Source organism: Gallinula chloropus (assembly GCF_964237585.1).
Source record: "Gallinula chloropus genome assembly, chromosome: Z".
In the NCBI taxonomy this organism is placed as follows: domain Eukaryota; kingdom Metazoa; phylum Chordata; class Aves; order Gruiformes; family Rallidae; genus Gallinula; species Gallinula chloropus.
In genome coordinates, this window is record NC_140089.1 from 74203144 (window position 1) to 74225926 (window position 22783).

At 40.8% G+C, this 22783-nt stretch overlaps 1 protein-coding gene across 1 annotated transcript in view; it reads left to right on the forward strand.

The window, feature by feature from the left end:
- PLCXD3 (phosphatidylinositol specific phospholipase C X domain containing 3) overlaps positions 1–22783 on the forward strand; it is a gene marked incomplete at both ends in the record, with an annotated part of 84385 nt that overhangs the window by 55434 nt on the left and 6168 nt on the right. The window contains one exon of the mRNA XM_084278872.1: positions 2928–3636. Within this exon, the coding sequence (XP_084134998.1) occupies positions 2928–3636 (709 nt within the window). The remainder of the gene's footprint in view (positions 1–2927; positions 3637–22783) is intronic.

A 22783-nucleotide genomic window follows, 5' to 3' on the forward strand; every position in this document is an offset into this window, starting at 1 on the left:
ATTGCAGGCATCATTGCTTCAGTATTTCTAAATGTACCCTGCATCCTGTCTTTATAGCACCTGGGACTGGGTGATACAGAGAACTTGCAAGTCCACTTCCAAGTGGCAACATAGGATAGAAATGTCCCCATGCACCAAAGCGAAGGTGGAAGGAAACCTGGTTGCTAAAACCAAGCGTATGTTTACACAGGATTCTCTCATTACCTGAAACATAGTGACTTGGGGCATGACAGTGGAAAAGATCATGCTCTCATTTGCTCTGCTAAGTATAAGGATTTTGATTTTCACCAAGTTATATGAGGAAGCCAATAAGGACAGCAGGGCAGGATGAAGGCAAAGGGAAATACAGATGAATGCATGATAAAAATAAATATTTAAACAACCTGTTCAAATTACGTATACATGTGGAAAGAGGAAACATTTGCTGTATTTTTCGGTCAGGAAGAACTTTTACATATTCTTGAATACCTGATACTGGCTTTATTCAGTGTCAATTTTTTTTCCTAGTATTTAATGGGGCCTCCTTTTTGGTATATAAAACACAGAGGTCCTGGGTGTACTGTGTGTTTTTCTCTGTACCTAACATACAGGAATCCCCATTTTTAGGCTCAAATAGTGCATGAAAAAAAATTTCTTTAATTAAGAAAAAATATTTTTCTAAACAATCCTTCTTGTAATGTCCAGTCACTTTTAACTGTGGTGTTTTCCCTGCCTTCTATGCTCTTCTGTCTTTTGCATTATTGATAGCCAAAAGCTACCTGCTAACAAGTTGTTGATTTTCTGCTGTGAGAACTGTGCTGCCTCCCTCATGTAGTTTTAAGTAGTGTTTGGCACTGTGTTGCATGTTGGCTTTGGTGGTCAAGTTTTCCTGTCTCTTCTGCAATTTCAGGTTGTCAGTAGCTATAGATCAGGCAATAAAGGAAAAACAGTTTAATTAAACTTAATACCATTTTGAGCCTACAGCTGCAGTCATTTTATAATGTTTATATGTGATGTGTACTTACTCTCACACAAAATCCTATTAAAATAAAAGGGACTTCAGTGGGCAAGTGAGGGTTTGCAAGATCCATCCCTTGCTAATACCAGTGGATATACCTTGTTTTGTGCAAGAGTGGATTTACTTTGATTTCTTGGCTACCGCACATAACACTGGGCAGAACATTTAATGTATCTCATTGATTTTCCCTATAATACTGTTGAAGCACAAGTCACCACTCTAATAATTTGTTTTACCATTAAAATTCTGTGTGTAGATCTGATCCCCTGGGATATCAGTCTGTAACCAGATACTCCATGATCTAGTCAGGTTCTGCAAGAATATGTGATAACTTCAGCACTTAGCAATAGAAACTTAATCAAAATGGAAAATTTATCTAATATTTAAAGTAAAATGCAGTTCAGAGGGACAACCATGAAAATCAGGGGTATAAAAAATTTTAAGACTTAGATTAAGCAAAGCAAAACCCAAGCCAGAGTTTAAGATGATTTGTCGTGACTCCATTTATTGTTAAAGAAGAAAATGTTATAGCTGTCACTTCAGCTTATAGGGTTTGTTCCAGTTCAGTTAAAATAGCATCACCCTCAGAAATGATTGACTAGTAGGATTCCATTAATGTGATACTTGCCACAGCATGCGTGCTTTGGAAAGTAATTTGGAAGAGCACCTACAAAAGCAACAGTAGCAGACAAGACTTGTGCTCTGAACTCATTTTGACACTAGGATTTGGATCCCTTAGGGCCTAGTGCTGCAGTCCATTTCAGAAATACAAGTACTGTTTACCTTGAAGGAGTTTTTGCAAGTGGTATGATATAGGTTAAGGAGCAGACCCTCTTGCTGCAGTGAGTCTGGCCAGAAATATCCCCTTCAGCTAGGACAGTGGGAGTGCAGCTCTGCAGCTGGACAGTATTTCTGTATGGAGTGCCAGATTTCAGCACCAGATATTCAGAAGGCTGGTGGTAGATAAGAATCATGAGCATCTCCTAGTATCAACTCATCTCTTCATAAAGCCTGACAAAGTCTCTTACAGATGAATGATCACGTACATGCAAGATGACCTTAGCTTTATCATCTTCTTTCATGTGAATATCTAAATGCTGAACAAAAATAGTTGTTGGGTTTTTGTTTTGTGTTTGGTATGGTTCTAATGGATGTACCTTGAGACAGAGGGAATTTGCATAGAAGTGGGTCTTATATATTGTATTCAACTTCGTTAAGCTGGGGAAAATTATTAACTTGTGTACATAAGCATGTTAAGTAGTATGTCTTGTCATTGTCAAGACCATACAGTGGAGTTCCTGTATTTTATCCTTGACACTATCTGTTGTACTTATCTAGCAAAGGAAAGCAAAGAGTTTGAGAGGTAAATTTAAGATGGAAAACAGCATTCAGAAACCTCTGTTAATGACTAAAGGAGACATGAAATAAAGAAAATATCAGAAAGGTTACATGTTCTTGACATTTTTCAACTGTTATTTTAGCTGGCTATAAAGGTGTAGGGGTGTCCTGGGCATGTTGTTGGTTTGGTTTTTTATTTTGGTTGTGCAAAGTATATGGTGCACAATTCCATGTGCAGGACCAGGGTCTCCTTGCTGGCTTTAGGGATGCGTTATGTTACTAGTTTTGCTAGAGCTGCACAGGATTGCTTTGATGTCCAGAGCCTGCTGACTTCAGTGAGCTTGAAGGCCTAAGTAAGAGCTATAAAAGAGTGAAGAATGCTCAGACAGGCAGTGAAACAAACAATACCTTTCCTTCAAGTGCGTGGTGAAATGGTGCCAAACAAATGTAGTGTATGGAGAAAAAGGACAGGGGAGGAGTCTGTTGCTGAGTGTTGGTACCGGTCAGAAAATTGTGTTTATTAAGCAAGAATCAGTAATGACTTTTAATATATGAATACAATATTGATCATTTTCCTCTGTTGTGTTTTTAGGATCTCATGACTCATTTAGCTTCTACATTGATGAAGCCTCTCCTGTTGGGCCTGAACAGCCAGAGACGGTCCAGAATTTTGTGTCTGTTTTTGGGACTGTTGCCAAAAAGCTGATGAGAAAGTGGTTGGCTACACAGACCATGAATTTCACCAGCCAGCTGGGGGCAGGTATACGGTATTTTGATCTTAGAATTTCCACCAAGCCCAGAGACCCAGACAATGAACTCTACTTTGCTCATGGTTTATTCAGTGCCAAAGTCAAGGAGGGTCTGGAAGAGATCAATTCATTTCTCGCTGAACACCCAAAAGAAGTGGTCTTCTTGGACTTCAATCATTTCTACGGTATGCAGAAATACCATCATGAAAAGCTCGTCCAAATGCTCAAAGACACATATGGAAACAAAATGTGTCCTGCTATATTTGCTCATGAAGTCAGCCTCCAGTACCTGTGGGAAAAGGAACACCAGGTGCTGGTGTTCTACCATAGTCCCGTGGCTCTCGAGGTACCATTTCTTTGGCCAGGCCAGATGATGCCAGCTCCTTGGGCAAACACAACAGATCCGGAAAAACTGATTCAATTCCTCCAGGCATCGATCACCGAAAGAAGAAAGAAGGGCTCCTTTTTTATATCTCAAGTAGTGCTGACGCCAAAGGCTAGTACAGTGGTGAAAGGAGTTGCTAGTGGTCTCAGAGAAACAATCACAGAAAGGTAAGTTTCTGGTGGGTAACGTGGGCTGACTGGGCTGAATTGTGTATTGGTGATGCTTCTTTTCTAATTCCTTTTAAAGAAATTCCAGCAGATGTGTTTCTTCCATGCTACTGTGGGTTGGTCAAAACTTGGACATAATTCAAAGCTATTTAAAGAGGGAGAGCTTTTGTATCTTGAAGGAAAACGCAACACTAAAGCCTAACAAGATCTTAAAAGATTGGCTTAACCTTTTTTTTTATTTTTCTCTGAATCCGGGTTTTTCTATTTATTTTAATTTCAAATATGTGTTCTTACTGTGAGTACTGAACATCTGGCCTCAAATTTCCTTACTGGTCATGGACAGTTTGGTCTGAATGATATAGATCACTTAAGTTTTTATTGATGCATCAGGCTTGAGGTATTGGGTAAATGTTTTTTTTTTCATTTTGGCTCATCAGCAAAGCCCAACACTGCTCAACTTGCATCCTTAACTACCTTTACACACTTTAAGGATGCATGGCTTTTCTCTCTGCATAATGTCACACATTATATCAGAGATATGGGGCCACCAATAAAGTGAATTTTCCTCTGAACAGGCCTTCATTTATCATACAGGAAAGAGACTGCAGACCACTGTAAAGGTTGTATACATGGAATACTGTGTTGACAGGCCATTAGTTGTTACATTACAAAAAAAGCCATCTGTGCAAGACATGCATTATTTATACCATTCTGACTTTGATAAATCACAGCCAATTTTCAGCTTAAAGGCATATATGTGTGACTGTGTTCTTGACAACTTGATAGGAAACCTGAAATTCAATGCCAAGACACAAGAACTATTTTTTCTTGTTAAAAAAAAAAAAAAAGGCTGCAGAGAGTAAAAAATTTATAATGGGGATCAATAGCCAGCTAATGTTCTGCTCTCTGCATGGATATGCCTGTGCCAGGAAGGTCTATTTGGAACACTGTCCCCTTCTGACATGAATGATGTAGTGCTTGTGACACTACACTGCAAAGAAAACACGCGTTATTTTTGAGAAAGCCTGAGTCATTTTTATGGCAGCTTTCCAAAGCAACTGTTAAATTGGAAAAAAAAAAATCAAACCCAAAGAAAAACTCTACCTGAAATGGTAAAACACTAACACAGAAGGTTTTATAAGCTGTGGAATGTGATTCAGAAGTGCTTGTGCAATTGCACTTGCAGCCGTTTCTGTGTCCTCCACATGTTTTTATAGGCTCCCTCGGTACTGGAATCTCCCTTTCTGGTGAGTCTGAAGAGCACTTCTCTGTGCTGTTTGTTAAAGGATTTTACTGTTAAACCCTCGCCTTGTTGTTCAGCGATTTGTTTTCTCTGATAAACACCTTTCTAAGTGTTCTTTAGAACATGAAGTAGTACAATCGAGAAACTACCAGGTTCTTCTTAAAACTTGTTACATCAATAAAATATCCGTTATAAAACCCTTTTCTTCTCTGGCTCATAATGTACTTCCTTGAAGCTGTTTGGAAAAATAAAAAGTTCAAATGTATGCTAGATGTCTTTTGATGAGCTTTGAATGACTTGAGCCTTTGAACTCTTAACTGTGACTTTCTCTACTGCAAATTTTGAAATTATAATTAACTTTAAATGTCAGTAAATAATTGGTCTGGAATATCTGGAAATGTTATTTCTAATAATGTGCTAATCTACAAAGAAACCGAGCTGATATATTAAGTGCTCCGAAAGTAAACTTTAGGTATACAAAGAACTGCTCGTCCTTTGATAATGATCCTGTTAAAAAATAAAAAGGAGATATTGAAGAATGCAGGACAATTAGTAGAATTTACATAATTCTCTTCAATCTTGCTGCTTCAATATATTTGTGACTTAAAAATATACTGAAGGAGCTGGGACATACTTTCCAGCTGCTCCTGTGTCTGCTACTTTGAGCCATCTCGTAGTTATTTGCAAAGATTTGTAAAGATTATTCTGTCCTTTTCAGAATGAATGCACAGATAAACCCCCATTATTGTGTCCAGGTAGATAATGTGGTTTTGATGTCAGTTGCTGAATAGATTTACACATTTTATGCTATTTTCTGCTTATTAATAAAGGCTGGAGATGAGCTCTGCCTTAAAAATGCAGTATCTTACTTTTGGCAGCAGTTTTGTTACCATAATTGGATGCAGTTTTTCCCCTCAGATTGAATTTTGGAAGATTTGAATGCAAATGTGGAATAAGGCTGAATTTTTCAAATTCTGTTGTGGTGAGGTGTCACACCCCCCTCCCCCTACATATTAAATATTACATACAAGAAATGTTCTACATTTTCAAAAAAACCTTAGTCGTTTCTTTCCCTCCACCCCCCCATCTATACAGTGGCTGTTTGCATTTACATATTGACTCAATTATGAAAATAGAGCAAAGATTATGTCCTTTCAGATACAATAAAACACATCTGGTTTTGATACCTCTAATTGTAGCTCGGGAGATTATTTACAATTTGAAGTGCAATGGCCACCTGAGAAAAGGAAAGTGGTTTCTCTCAGTAATTTCAACAGTTTGAAAGAAGGAAAAATTACAAAGCCATTGAGCTTTTTATCATGTACAATTACAATTTCTCAAAATCTCTAGGATCACAGCTCAGCACTACAAAACTTTTGACACAGCTTTCATCTTCATTACTTGAATGAGAATCACATGCATGCATGATATGTTTCTTGCATTTAATGAAAAACTTGGAGGACTAACAATATGTTTTCAGGCTTAACATTCTGTCACACACAGTTTAGATGCCAAAAAATAGTCTTTGATTAGCAAACAGTACATACCAAATGAATTACGTTTCCTGTGCTTATTGAATTAACTTCACAGTAAGGCAGCTGCCTTTAGTACATCTGAGAGGCGGTTGTGAAACAACCTTTTGATGAGTGGAGCTGTTCATAATAATCTAGTTAGTTTGTTTTCTGATATGCAGTGAAATTACTAATTTTAGATCTGACAGTAGCGACAAGCATGATACTCTCTTTGTTGTCTCTGGGGCTGAATAACACATAAGATGAAAAATAGATCTCCTTCAGAGGATAAAAAAATCCTGTGGTACTTTTAAAGCTTTTGTGAAACAGAAAATAAACACATACCCAGCTGATTGTCATTTGATATCCAAATTAATGTCTAAGGATAATGTTCCCTGTAGCTTGCATGTGACTAAATCCTTGCCCACCACGCTAAAGCTTCCCCCTTAGCAACCAAGGGAAAAAAAATAATCCTGCACATGAGAATGAACCTTTGAAGTGGTGGGAAAGCAGCCATATCATTAACAAAAGGGGTGGTAAGTAGGCCACAGAAGCTGTCTGCAGAAAAGCCATCTCTGGGTGCAGTCGTAAACTAAGAAGGGTCAGATTTAGCTAGCAAATAGGTGGGTATTATATGAAAAATAATCCCTGAAATTTCAAGAAGTGGTATTTTTGAGTCAGTTAGTGAGGGTGCGCTCCTTTTCCAAGCCCTCTCTCAGCCAGCTGAATCTTTGAGAGTTTCTGTGTTGCTGGATGAGTGGGATTTGATGCTATTTCTGATCCACGCTTAGTACTAAACTGATGCTATTCTTCAACTATTCTATGTGAAAAATCAAAAAAACCCAACAGTATATATAAATATATATATATAAATATATATAACAGTATATATAAATATATATATATATAAATGGCAGCTGCATTTTGCTTATTGTCTGGGCATTGTTCCTGCACGCAACTTTGATGTTTGTGTCTATTATGGGCGGCAGGAAAGCAGCAGGTTCCAATCAGCTGATTTGGGTTTAGAACTGGTTAGCCACATAGCAGCGCAGGTCGTGTGAGTTATTTAACTGCTGAGGGACAAGTGAATACTTGGTCCCCAACTAGTGAGTAGGGTACATGCATGTTTGTCCCTCACTGAGTTTGACTTTAGAGGTGGTGGCTGTGTTTTTTATTTGTTTTTTCTTTCTTATTTTTTTCACTTTTCTCTTTTTTCTCTCTGTTCTCTTTTTCTAACCTTTTTCCTCTTATCTTTTCTTCTTCTTTTTTTATTTTTTCCTTTTCTTCTCTTCCATTCTAGTATATTACTAGACTACTCTAAAGCACTCTGGACAATCAAGCCAAATCCTTAGTATTCCTATTCATCCTCAAAGGGTCCTTAATTACTTTTCTGGTCTATCCATACAAGAGGCAATCTCCATGTTTGCACACAGAATAGCATCTGACTGCCATGTCAACAGGCCTGTACAGTAAAATTCAAGATGGGCTGTGTATATTCAAGCTGATATTGCTGAGAGGCGTTTTAGCAGCATTTCATCATCAGAGCATCCTTCTGCACAAGGATTTTAGTATAGTGTACCCTTGGGAATTGCTGAGTGGTTGTGTCTGATGGCTTTGGTCATGAACCTCCAATGGTAATAAAATGCTACAAAGTGCAAGAGCACAGGATTTTTTAATAACTTTGTTAGGAAAAAGCATTTATCTACATACCTTTCAGTAGCCTGGGGGATTTAATCCAGAGTGGAAGTTGGTATGGTGATCATAAGGTCAGTGCCCACCAGCATTGTTTTGATGGCTTGGGTTTGGAGTGTTGGTTTCGGGTAACTGGTTTGGTGTTTTCTTGTGAGGCGTGGGGGTGTCTCGGAGTCTTTGCCTCTGCTTTGCCTGCATGTAACGTTTATCATGTTACATACCAAAATACCTCCTTGCAGTTACAGTATATGCTGTGTGACTACTAGTAAAGATATTGTGTGATCCCATCATCACACTCTGAGCAGTCCAACCCTGTGCAAACAGAAAGCAGCATTTTTCATAAGAAAAAGGAAATGCTTGTTTTCCAGCCCTGCTGCTGTAAGATGTCACTAACATCTACTTGTCTCAAAGATTTCATGCTTCAATCTTCACAGCTGCTATAGTGAAATTGCAAATGTCTCGTTAAGTCAGCTGGATTTTCTTTGATCTTTCTGACATTACTTAGATCACTAAGGAAACTCTACTGCTAATAGATGTTAACAAGTGCTGAGCCTAGGGGAAATGCGTTTGTTGGGGCTGGGCCTGGATCTGCCTAGCTCTTTACCTCATTGTGAAGATGTGTTGGTCCATCTCCTCTTCATTTATGAGGTACAAAATGACCACAGAGATTTACACGAAGCCTTTCCAAATTTATTCTCAAGGTGGCTTTCAAGCTGCTAATCACTTTCTGTAGTACAGAGACATTTAATACAAACTCAATTAAATACAGTCTCAGCAGGTATGACACCATCCACGTCTCTATGTTATATTAGCACTTGCATGCTGCAAACCCTTACCTCAGGGGCTATGTAGGTAGGTCTATAGGCCCATTCTTGCCAATTTGTAAGCAGAGTAACAAGCAGTTTTGGACTAAATAACATGCAGTCACTATGTATAGATGCTATAAAGTATAGATAGGAAATTGGAATTTTTAATCTCATGTAGCTGCTCTATAGTTGCGGAGTTCTTGGATGTGGATAGAAATTTTCAAAATATACTTTCAGCTCTTAAAACCCTGTTGCACATGCTGTATCATTCCTGATGGATCTGGGCAATTCTCAGCATACTCCAAGGCCTTAGAGGTGTTTCAGCTGTAATCTAGAGAGAATGCACCCACACTGTCCCTAGAGAAGTCGCCTGCATAGCCCCAGCTTGTGCATTGGCTATCTCCACTGTGGTGGTAGGCTAAGGAAGCCTTAGCCACAGAAAGCCCCTGGAATCCAGGTACAACACTTCTGCAATTAATTTTATTAAATGCTTCTCCATGCATACAAACAAGTAGCCTTTGTGGACTGAATGAGCAGTTAGGCATTCAGGCTGTAGCCAGAGCTATGCAAGAGCAAAGCATGCAGAAGAAGCAGTAAGGGATCCTGTCTCTCTGGTGCCACACTTGTGCAAAAGAAGCAGCTGGAAGAGGAGGCTGCAAAAGGGCTTGTAATTAGGGAAAGTGGCCAGGACAAAGCTCTTGGTGATGTACCACCTTCTCTATAATGGGGCTATAAAAATGCCCATGTTTTTTGTCTATTAAAACAGAGATTATGAAGTTTGTTCCCTAGGAATTCAGCAATGTTTGTGGGATGCAGTGCAATTCTTTCTTAGGGAGCTGCTGTTATTATGAAAGATGCTGGTTTGATACAATATAAAGCTTATTTTGATTTCTTTTGTTCTTAAAGCTCAGAAAATTTTAACCTCATTTTCTTGTTATTTTTCTACTCCTAGGCAAATGCTTCGTAATCCCATTTTCTTTGATTCTATTTTTTTAGTACTGGTTTGGGGTTTTTTTTGTGGTTTTGGGTTGGGTTTTTTTTTGGAGGGTGGTGGTATTGTGTGTTGGTTGGAGTTTTTTTGTGGCTAAGATATAAACTTCATGTAGTCAGATATAATAAGAGTTTGTCCATAATTATAATTATAGCACTGTATATATTATCACAGGCTGTACGGTTCTTTCAAGATAGCGCAGCCTATTACAGCAAAATGACTTTCAGTACTTGTTTCAGACACTAGAAAGATAATAAAACACATGTCTTTAAGACACTGAATGATCATACAGTGGAATGTGACCTCTGGCAAGATTTTTATATTGTAGCTGTTGATCTGAGAGTTTTTGTAACTAAGCAACTGTCATCCAAAATGTATTATGTCATAAAATAGTATGAAGATATGAAGGTGACTGAGTGGTTTGAGTGGAGTAGGAGCCATGGCACTTTCCTACTGAAAATTTGTTTTCTGAGCTATAGCACAAAGCAGGAACCTTAACATCATTTGTTTCATGGTGGGGTATTGAAGCCTGCTTAACTTTATCCTTAAAACAGCACTGTGGTGCTCCCAGTTGTGCCAGCAAGCATGCAAGCACTGCTGTGTAGTAAATCAGGAATGAAATCAGATCTTGGGTAATGGGCTCCTTCATTTTGCAGCTGGACAGCAAGGAGGGACAGTCATGGACCTTTATTCCCTACCTACTTGCATTTACATACTCTACCTCTGAAACTGGCTTCTCTCCCTTTGCAGTGAGACCTGTTCAAATTACAGCTCCGAGGTGATGCTATAGTCCAAATAATGCCTATGGGTATGGTGGTGTATGTGTTGCTTGAGTAACCAGGATGGGATCATTTTGCCAGTGTGTTCACTGCCCTGCTCCCCACAGTATGAGCAGATGTTGCAATGAGCTTGTGACCATGTGAGCAGCTGTTTTTCTCAGAGCAAAGATCATTATGGTCTGCCTTGGTTTTGATGCTTAGCACAGGGCCACCTTTTGATTGAGGAAAGCAGTGAGGACTCGGTTCCTCATTGCCTTTCTCAACTGTCTTATCCAAGCAGGACTCATGACCACAGTCCCCACATCAGGAGGATCACCTTTGCTCAGGACTGCTGTTGTTGCATCCTTTCCTTAGCTGCCTTTTACAATCTCTCTCCTCCCCTGTAGAGTCTTTTTAGTTTTCATTTCTTCCTGTGGGCTGTTGCAAGCATTCAGCCCAGCAAGTGTCATGTCTACTTCAGCTGCATGTGCAGTGATGATTACGATTTGGGCAATTAAGATGAAATAACTAAATCTGAAATGGGAGTGTTACCATTGACCTTCAAAGTTGCCACTGGGAGGAATTAGTGAAAGGGTGTTTTGTACCCAAGGAGGTTGTTTTAGGCTGTCATTGGGTGTTAGTTAGACAGTCCTAAAGCGCATTGCTGGAAGGTCATCAAGGTACATGAGTGTTGTCTAAGGCCAGCACTGTTTCTCTGAAGAGTAGGAGCATAAGGCACAGTGAGTGTCTGCACCTGGTTTGGTCCATCTGTTAAGTATCCTTCTGTAGAAAGTAAAGGACAGGGCTCAGCCAAGACTGGTAAGTAAGGTCAGTGCTGCGGCACTAGAAATTAAAGACACGCTCTTGCCCTGCTCTCACACCAGGCACAGTAACTTCTTCTGAGCATGTTGCTAATCTCAGCTCAGAGAGTGTTTGGATGATAATGATCTGTCTCACCTCGTGGTGTGTGTTGCTGGCTCCCTTTCTCCATCAGACAGCCACTCAGTGCTGTTGCTGTCTAGCTGCGCTAGATCAGAAAAGACATAAATCCAACTGAACAGTTTTCTCTTGGTGCAAAGTTCCCTCCTTTGAGCTCTGCAGTCTGAGGAACACTGTTATGTACTAATCCAGATGATGAACATTTGGGTTTTTTTTTTTTTTTCATTCTAAGCTATTTCTCATAAGAATTATAGGTGGGCTGTTACTTACAAAAATATTTTCCAGCTCAGAGAGGACTTTTCTTTATTGTACAGTAACTGGAAATAAACACTGGGTGGACTTACCCCAGGACTCAGTTGCGGTAAATCACGGAATTGTAGAATGCCTTGGCTTGGAAGGAACCTTGAAGATCTTCTAGTTCCAACCACCCTGCCATGGGCAGGGACACCCTCCACCAGACCAGGTTGCCCAAAGCCTTATCCAGCCTGGCCTTCAACACTGCCAGGAATGGGGCAGCCACAGCTTCTCTGGGCACCCTGTGCCAGGGCCTCACAGGGAAGAATTTTTTCCCCTCTGTCTAATGTAAATCTACCATCTTTAAGTTTAAACCATTACCCCTTTTCCTATCACTAGAATCCCTGATAAACAGTCCCTCTCCCTTTAGGTACTGGAAGGCTACTAAAAGGTCTCCCTGGAGCCTTCTCTTCTCCAAGCTGGACAAGCCCAACTCTCTCACCCTGTCTTCATAGGAGAGATGCTCCAGACGTCTCATTATCTTCACAGCCCTTTACAGGACTCTTTCTAACAGGTCCATAAATTTCTTGTACTGGGGACCTGAAAGCTGGGTACAGTATTCCAGGTGGGGTCCAACAGCAGAGTCTTGAGAGTCAGTATCACCCTTCTTAACCTAGTCATGCTGGTTTGGATGCAGCCAGGGACACAGTTGGCTTTCTGGGCTGCAAGCGTGCATTGCCAGCTCATGTTGAACTTCTTGTCCACCAACACCACTGAGTCCTTCTCCTCAGGGCTGCTCAATCTATTCTCCACCCAGCCTGTAGCTATGTTTGGAATTGCACCAATCCATGTGCAGGACTTTGCACGTGGCCTTGTTGAACTTCATGTGGTTCACATGGGCCCACCTCTCAAGCCTGTCAAAATCCCTCTGGGTGTTATCCCTTCCCTCCATTGTGTTGACCACACCACACAGCTAGGTGTCATCAGAAACCTGCTTAGGGTATACTCAATCTCACTGTCCATGTCACTGACAAAGATGTTACACAGTGCTGGTTGCAGTACTGATCCCTGAAGAACACCACTTGTCACTGATCTCAGACATTGAAGTGTTGACCACAACTCTTTGAGTGTGACTGTCCAGTCAATTCCTTATCCCATGAGTGGTCCATCCCTCAAATCTTCTGATGGAGTAACTATATCAGTGGACAGTGAAAGAGCTACAGATATCACCTCTCTGGATGTCTGTAAGGCCTTTGACATGGTGCCTCACAACATCCTTTTCTCTAAATTGAAGAAATATGGATTCACTGGATGGACTATTTGGTGTCTAGGATAGAGTTAATTTTCTCTCTAGCAGCCAGTGGATTACTGTGTATGGTGTTTGGGAGTTGGGGTGAGAGCAGTGCTGACAATACACTGATGTTTTAGCTGTTCCCAAGCAAACAGGGGCTTTTCAGCTTTTCATGCTGCCCTGCTAACGAGAAAGTGGGGGGCACCCAGGAAGCTGGGAGGGGACACAGCCAGGACAGGTGACCGAAAATGGCCAAAGAGGATATTCCATGCCAAATATGTCATGCTCAGCACAACGGGGGGCTGGGGAAGGCAGGGGTGGTGGGGATGGGAGGAGCGCTATACTGAGGACATGCGATTTGGGGACGGTCCAGTCTCAGGACAGCTCTGAGCTGTACAGCCTGAGTGTGGTTCGGTGAGAAACTCCATTGTGTATCACCATTTTCATATATTCTGCTACAAAGTACTATTATTTTTGTATCTAGCACTCTGCTATCCCAATAAGCTAGCCTTATGCCAACCCACAAGGTAGGGTTTTTTCAGTTTCCTTTTCCCTCCCTTCCTCCTCCCCCAGTTACCCCCTCACCCTCTTACAGCAGCTGTGTGGTGCTCAGATCTCAGCTGGGGCAAAACCACAACGGGTGGATAAGGAATTGGCTGGATGGATGCATCCAGAGAGCAGTGGTCATCAATGACCGGATGGAGATCAGAGATAAGTGGTGTCCCTCAGGTGTCTTTGTTGGGACCAGTACTTTTTAGCATCTTTATCAATGACATCAATAGTGTATCACAGAATCACAGAATCACAGAACTGTAGGGGTTGGAAGGGACCTCAGGAGATCATCAAGTCCAACCCCCCTGCTAAAACCGGTTCCCTAGGACAAATCGCACAGGTAGGTGTCCAGACAGGTCTTGAATATCTCCAGAGATGGAGAGTCCACAAACCTCCTGGGCAACCTGTCCCAGGGCTCTGTCACCCTCACTGTGTAAAAGTTCTTTCACACATTGGTGCAGAACTTCCTATGCTCCAACTTGAGGCCATTGCCCCATGTCCTGTCTCCACAGACCATCAAAAAGGGGTTGGCCGTTTCCCCTTCTGTTGCACACTTCAGATATTTATAAACATTAATAAGATCCCCTCTCAGTCTTCTTTTCTCAAGGCTGAACAGCCCCAGTTCTTTCAGCCTATATCAAGTATAGTATCAAGTGCTCCCTCAGCAAATATGGTGGTGACACCAAGCTGAGCAGTGCTGTTGACACACCTGAGGGATAGGATGCCATATTCATAGGGATTTGGACAAACTGTGTCTATGTGAACATCCTGAGGTTCAGCAAGGCCAAGTGCAAGGTCCTGCACCTGGGTCAGTAGCTATTCTGGCTGGAGGATGAAGGGATTGAGAACAGCCCTGAGGAGAAGGATTTGGGGTTACTGGTGGATGAAAAACTGGACGTAAGCCAGCAGTGTGCTCTTGCAGCCCAGAAAGCCAACTGTATCCTCAACTGCATCCAAATAATTGTGACCAGCAGGTCAAGGGAGGAGATTCTCTGCCTCTACTCCATTCTGGTGAGATCCCACCTGGAGAACTGTGTCCAGCTCTGGTCTCCTTAGTACAGAAAAAACATGGCGCTTTTGGAGCAGGTCTAGAGGAGGGCCATGAGGATGATCAGAGCGCTGGACCATCTCTCCTATGAATAGGCTGAAAGAGTTTGGCTTATTCAACCTGGAGAAGGGAAGACTACAGGGAGACATTATTGGACCCTTTCAGTACTTAAAGGGCACTTATAAAAATGATGGAGACAGACATTTTAGTAGGGCCCGTAATGATAGGACAAGTGGTAGTGTTTTTAAACTAAAAGAGACTACATTCAGAGTAGAGATAAGGAAGAAATTGTTTATGATGAGGGTGGTGAAACACTGGAACAGGTCAGAGAGGTTGTAGATGCTGTGTCCCTGGAAACATTCAAAGTCAGGATGGACAGGGCTTTGAGCAACTTGATGTACTTGTAGATGTCCCTGCTGATTGCAGGAGAGTTGGACTAGATGACCTTTACAGGTCCCCTCCAACCCAGACTGTTCTATGATTCTATGACTTCTTTGTTACGGTGTATCTCAAAGAAATGCCTATCCAGGCTTCACTCCAGGAGTATTTTAGTTTATTACTGATGCAATCACTTGCTATATTTTTACAAGCTATATAATGCATTTTTAATCTACTTTTTCCCTGATGGTCTGTGATGTAGTTTCTTTCGTTTGTGGTATCATAAGGCAGTTCATCAGTATCAAGTTCTCATTAAATAAAATATGAGATCAATTCAGAAGTTACCAGTATTACTGGAAACATGAGACTTTTCACAATGCCTGGCTATTTTTAGTGCTGATCAGAATGAGTAAGAGGTCTGCAAATCATCCAAACTTTTTTTGTTTTTAAAATTATTTTGAGATCACATCAGTGGTATACTGGTTAATATTTTATTTCCTTTTTCAAGAGTTTGGTCTACAATTGTTAGTTTTGTTAGATGTGGCAGCAAGTGCATGTTTGTGTAAATTTTTCCTACCCATCAATTGCAAAACCATTTGTTGGTTTTTCCCCCCATTGCTGCAGTTTTTTTTTTTAACTGAAAACTGCAGTTATCCTAAAGTCTAACTTTTTTTCCAAGAATGCATCTTTCAGTGTTTTTGTCCAAGGAGGAGTCTATTGCATCAAAGTAGTTTATGTCAAAACATTTCAACTTTGTACTTCTATTAATTCTGTCTTGTCTTCCGGCTTGTGTTACAGTGTTAATCGCAATATCTAATGCTGTTTCTGTATTCACACCTTTTTATTTTTGTATTCAGAAACAGGTCTTGTCTTGGACTTCAGATGATGGGAAAGGCCGAACTGTTGTGTTTTCTTCCTAATCTGAAACAAAATCACGTTTTCAAACACCGGACTTTCTCACAGAGCAGCAGTTCTTGGTTTCTGGCCAGGTCTATTTAATACCAGAATGTGTGTCTGGCACTAAAGTACCCAGCCTTTAGCTGACCCTCACTATCATGGTTGATTGAGTAACAGTCTGCAGACAAAAATCATACTTTTTCTTTCATTCCTAATGCCCATTTTAATTTTTATTATGAACATTAGAAATTACAGTTTTATCCATTAGCTATAGGGTGAATATCACTGGCAAAAAAAGTATCATTATTAACAACAAAAATAATTCACCCGGTTTGCATGGTAATATACACTGTAGAAGGGCAGAGCTCTTCAGGAGACACTATCATCAAAGAAACATCTCCAGGCCCTTTACTTTTTTGCAGGAAAAATAAGTCAGAACATGGTTTTGATTTTTCTCTAAGAGAGTTCAACCTCATTATTTTGGTCACAAGTGAAATGCCATGACTACCCTCTCTAAAATTTAGAGACAGACAGCATGATGCTAGGTGCTGTCTAGAGTCAGTGATTTGGGACTATGCAATGTGGAAGAGTCTGACTCAGCTTTATGACTGATCTGAATTTTGCTGTCAGTTATGTTGCCATTGCATCATTTAGACATTTCAAGACTGTTGGCTATACGACTGAGTTAAAAGAAAAGATAACTGTTAGCATTTGATTACAAAATCTGTCAGTAATGAATGTTAAAGAGAATGGCAGAAATATTTACCAGAACAGATTTTATTCCTTTCACTGTCTTGCACAGTGTAGTAAGTAGACTGTACCACTGCTGCCATAAAGACAGGCCCTTGTGAGTTAGTACAAATAACTGTATGAATCCTGCTTATCTTCATTTTAAGTTCTGCTGTATTCAGTGTGGATCTTCAAAGTTAGTTTTTCATCCAGTGCCTGAATTGTCTGAATTCCTTTTGGAGCCTCCTTTGCAACTCCCAGTACCACTGGGGAAGGGAAAGTGCTTTATAAAAGCTGTAAGAATTGACTACATTCAAGCAGAGTGGTGAGTGTGCTGTGTAGTCTCTGTAGCAGAATTGCTGAAGGACTAGCCCGAGCACTGCACGTGTTAAAGCAGACCTATGAAAACAGTGGTTTAGAGTGGAGAGCAGCAAACATAGGACCCTTATCTAAAAATGGCAGGGGAATGGTCTGAGCCCCCTCAAGGTTTCAGGAGAAGATGAAACTGAACTGCTTAACTGGAAAGAACTGATAATTAAAAATGAAGAGGTTAATGGAAAACAGGGTAAGTATTTATCTCATTTTGCCAAAGGTGGTTCATGTTAAATGATCTTCATTTATTTTTGTAACTAATTCTATGGAAATTTTCAAGGAAACTTTTGGGATTTCAGTAAATTGTTAAGTGGGATATTATCAACCAACATGGAATCTGGGAATTGGAAAAGGAGTTGGGACTGATTGGAAGTACCAGACTGAAGAGAAGGTAATGGTTGTATTCCTCAAAGAGCCTAGTGATCTTGCATATTTCCCTGAGGGACCCTTGGTTCAGCTGTAGGAGACTGCTAATGGAGTTTGATGGTAACACAAACAGCTGTAGCAGGGGAAAGCTGACTGGTAACTTATAGCAAAACTGTACACTTGTAGTCTTAAGCAATGAGCTGGAATAAAATGCAAGGTCATAACAATGGAGACTTGCTCTGGTAAGGTGGCATCTCATCAGCTGGGGAAGTCAGGTAAGGCAGGTGCCAACCCATGGCTCACTAAAGCTGAGCCTTCAGTGGAAAGCATGTGGAAGAAAGGTGATATCCTCTTGATATGCACGGAGGCATTCCCAGTATGTGCAGAAATAAGGTGATATTACTGCCCAAAGTGCAAGTAGGTTATCTTTTTGGATACCCTCTGCAATTCTGATCATCTGTGTTCTGGAGAGTAGATTAAAACTGGGAGAGGGATGCTGAGAGGGACTACTAACTATGATAAACGAGGAATTAATTGCTGAAGATATTGATAGAGCTTGTCGTGTTTATCCTAGCACAATGAAGCCTGAGAGGCTATGTGATTACTGTCTATAAATATCACAGGGGAATAAATACCATGGAGGAAAAAAAAAAACAGTTTAGGCTAAAGGCCAGTGTTCTCAGAAGAGCAACAGTTTTAGGCAGACTAAATAAATTTAAGCTGGAAGTGAGAGAAGGGCTCCCTGCCATCAGTGAAGATTTCTAACAATCTTAACAGCTGGAAAGCCAGGACTGAGAAAGCTGATTGCTTTTATGACGAGTTCTATCAGCTTTTGAAAGAAGATTGGAGATCATTAGTTAGCAGATTCCCAGGCCCTATTCTATGGGAAGATGGCAAGTCTGATAGCCTACTGGGTCAAAAGCAGTGCTGCACAGTCACATCCATGCCACTTGCCTTGTCAGTGGAGGTTTGGGGACAGGACTCACAGGAGCAACAGGAGCAGTCTGGTCTTGAGGTGTGTGAAAACCTATGGCCCAGCGATGGGGAAGCAGATGCCCTTGCAGCAGTCATTCATAGGCCCAGAGATGATTGAGGAGTCAAAGAAGTCTGTGTTAGGGGGACAAACCCTCTTGACATGGGGCCACCTTGTCAGGAAGGTAGCCCAGTGAGCACGCCTTTCCTAGCTGTACTCAGAATAAACATTTCTCACTGTGAAACAGCAGAGTTTATTCTGTAATATCTCGTGGGTACTATCTGTGGCATAATTATAGTTGGTATAATACAGGGTTTATTGTAAGAATGCTTTGGGCTTGTTAAAACTGGGTTGTGTGGAAAACAAGTGGAAGGAATTCGGAATAGCTCAGGGAAGGCAAGGCTGCTGCTGGTAAATGATTCACAGCAATGCCCAGGATGCTATTTAGGAGGATATTGCCTCTGGGATCCAGCTGATTAACAAAGCTGGTTTAGCTGTGTGAGGCCGGAGTTAGAAGCCAGAAAATGTATGAAGAATAATAAGCAGCTTAGTTTCTCTTTCTGGTGACGCGAAGCAGTTGTTGCAGAGGAGCTAGTGGGTGACAGCCCTAGATCTCAGCAGTCTGTGGTCCAGGCACACTGTTGGGGTTCTGGGTTGCAAAACCCTGAGTGGTGATGACAGCAGCATAATAAGTGCTCCTCAGTGTTCTGTATCTATTTTTTCCCTCACAAGGAAAATGGTAGAACTACCTGGGCACATAAAGACTTGTTGGTGAAGGAGGTGGAGGAACTTCTGTCCCCACAAAAATGCACTTAGCTGCTAATACAATCAAAGGAAACAACAGTAGGAAGCAGAAGGCGTGGTGCCTCAAGAGGAGAGAGGTACAGCAGGGAGTATGCTAAACAGAAATTTCCTGGAAAAACAGATTCGTGAGCACCATTGATACTATTTGTGAAACTGGGTCAAACTTGATGACTAATTGGATTTGAGGAAAGTATGTAGGAAAACATTTCATCTTGATATTTTCTAACTTAATGTTTTAGAAATATTGAAGTGTTGTGACAATTTTGAATTAACTTTATTTTTAAATGACACCTAATTTAATATTATTTAAATTTTAAAAGACCAAAAAGGATGTTTAATTGTCTATATTGAACTGTAACTAGACATTTAATTTTTTTAATTAACTGAAAAAATTTATGTTCCTATATAATTTTGTCCCCCGCCATCTCATTTCCTGACTTGTTTTAATCACAACATCATTCAAATCAGAGCTGTAATTATGCTGAATTTCTATTGCTTGGATGTGCAGACTGAAGTTCTTCCTATATTCTCTGCTGCTTCTTGCTTGTCCAGTTAGCAGCAGTGATGAAGAATGACTGTTTCCCTGTACAATTTTTCAAAGGCAACTATTTTTAATAAAATTTCCCGTTTGAATTTTGTAATCTCCTTACTGAGGTTTCACAAATGAAACTGATTTCCATCTTCTCCGAAGAATCAGAGTGTCACATTCCTGGGAGTGCTGTGAGACCTATCTCTTCTCTGCAACTTTCTCTGATTTAGGTGTGGTTATTTCCCTTGCATTTTTCAACATTACATTCAATACAAATTATTCTACAGTGTGCCTGTCCGAATAATATATTGTAGACTATACTGAGCAAGGTACTATAGCAAACAGCTGCATGCAGTTTCATGTGCTTTGGTTGTCTGTTCTCTGCCAGTGCAAACTCTGACTTTGTATCACCACTTGATGGAACAAAAAAAAACTAGAACGATTTAGAGCTGTTTATCTGAATGAAAATGGAAATTGCTTTGCTCTGTATTCAATAGAAAAAGATTCAAATATAGGTGAGATTTAGTTTCATTTCAAAGCATTCACAGGAAGAAAACATTCATTTTGCAGGCTGCACTATTAGACTTTAAAAAAAAAATCCACATTTTACCTATTTAATTAAGTAATTTAGATTTCTTGTATCTATTTCAGTGGAAACCGTGCAATGATGTGTGAAATTCTGTGCGGGTCATACACTACACTGATAGTGCTGGCAGCCAGGAGTTTCTTAAATAAACTCTGCCTTGCATCTAGTTGCTGTCTTTTCCCTGGTAGTGATATGTACCTTTTTACTAACTTTTCCAGTTACTCGGAAGTGGACTGTTTGGTGGGGGTTTTTCTGAGTCATTCCACTAATTCATCTGTGTTCCAAGGTTCTGGGCAGGACTAAACCCTGGTAAAAATCACCTCTTCTGCTTTGCTCTGGTAAACCCTATTTCGTTGTTCTTCACATTAAATTTCAGAGTATTTCCTCCATGCATGACCTCTTCGGGGGTTTTAACTCATTGCTGTTTAATCTGTCTCTTCTACCTTACATCATTCAAATTTTACACGCTTGAGGATGTGCTTTTGTTACTGAGAAGCTGAGCCAGAAGCAGCAAGTGAAACTGGAACAGGAGAGTAGCTGGGCAGCTCTGTACCTGGAGACCCCCACCAAGTTCGTCAGCAGGACTGCTCTTTGACAGGTCCCAGGCAACACATCATGGCAACCTTTGGAGAAAATTAAGCCCTTGGCTGAGTCTGGGGGAGGAAACTGTGTCTGTGAATGGTCTGTGACAAAGCAGATCCTGCTCTGCAGTCAACCCTTAACACCTGATTTGAATGGTGTTCATACAGTGATTCGAGTGTAATGAGTGCATGAATAAATCACAGCTCTCTTTTTAGAGAACTAGAAGGCAGGGGTGTGTGCATGAAAAAAGCCCCAAACCTGTAGCTATTTCCTTGATTGGTGACAGATGTTTTCTTACGTAAAGCAGAGATTTCCTGTGTTTCACAGATACTGAAGTAAGTTCCTATTCCCATCTCCATAGCCCACGTGTACTGTCATCCCTATGAATTTCTTGGCAGTTCTTGAACAGTCAGTTTTCTGTGTGAAACTGGGACCAGCACCAACTGTCTCCAGTAGGCAGGCCATGCCAAGTGCAGGCACCAGTGTAAATGAGTGGTCAGGCCCATCTCTGTTCAGGCTACAAAAGATTGAAAGCAATGTCTGAACAACACTCAGATCTCTCTGTTCCCCTCAATTTCCATAGCTTAACAATTTGTACCACCATTATGAAATCGGGAGATGTTTCTCCACTGTACTATCTCCAGAGAGTTAATTGATGAGAAGAGCTGTTGATAAGATTGTTTAACTTGATCTTCTGGATGACAGGGAAAAGCCAGCTTTCAAACACAGGAATCCTTGTGGCAGGCAGTACTTTTCCTGCTAATCCATGACTATCATGTATTTGTCCATGGCAGCATAACTGAGTGTTACAAGGCCTTCTTCAGTCATGATATAAAAGCTAAATGCCTTACTTTATGTGGTAGCTGTTCAAGCTTTTAGCTCCAGCATTGGCAGTCAGTTCCGCACTACACTGACCAAGAGAGGAGCCAAAATACTAGACTTGCCTCATTAATGAGATCTTTTGTAGTGCAGGGTCCACTGAGTCATTTCACAGCTGTCTGCATTGATAATGCTGTTAGTTAATGCCCTCAGTGCAATGGCTAAAATCACAGAATCAGGGAAAAATGGTGAAATAGGACAGTGAACATTAATCCCCTCCACAGCCACCATTTACTGACTTGAAATACCCTGTTGCATTTTTGTATGTGCATAGAGGTGTAGGTTCAATAAATTCAGCTGCAATATTCTTTGAAGGGAGGGCAGGAAAGGCCCTTTAGAGCTCATTTCTACCTCCCCTTAAAAATGAAACCCAGAAGGCAACAACAGCTCAATAGGAGAGTGAAGACATCTGGCCCCCTGGTGACTTCGCAGAGTACAGTGCTATGATCAATTACCTTAAAACATTCATCTGACCCCAGCATGGTAGTCTGTGTCATCCGATTCGGTACATTTCCAAACTGCATACAGTAATTGGAGATGACTAAATTATAGATAAGTATTTCAGAAGAATAAATTCAGGGCTGTTGGATGTTGATGTAGGTAGTTCTTGCAATGTGGCAGCTTGTGGGCAGCCTAATGTCCACTCAGGATCCTAGATAAGGAACTCCCACCTGTGTGCCTTTAGGACTATTAATAACAAAATCTCACCCAGTGTTGCCCAAATCTTCTGCTTCTGGTCAGTCTGGCCTTGGTAGTGCTGATTTTACAACCACACTACAGCTGCCTGGAGAGGATCTGAGAGGTATATAAATGAATCTAAGGAGTTCCTATCCAGCCCGTCCCTGCTGAGATCATGTAAATCTCCACATTTCAGTTCATTTGCTCCTTGGTCATGCCAGTTCAGTGCCTGATTTAAATCAAATCGCTTCAATGAACTGGGTCCATTTAGGATTGATGGAGAGCAGAAATGGTTGCTTTGCTTCTTTA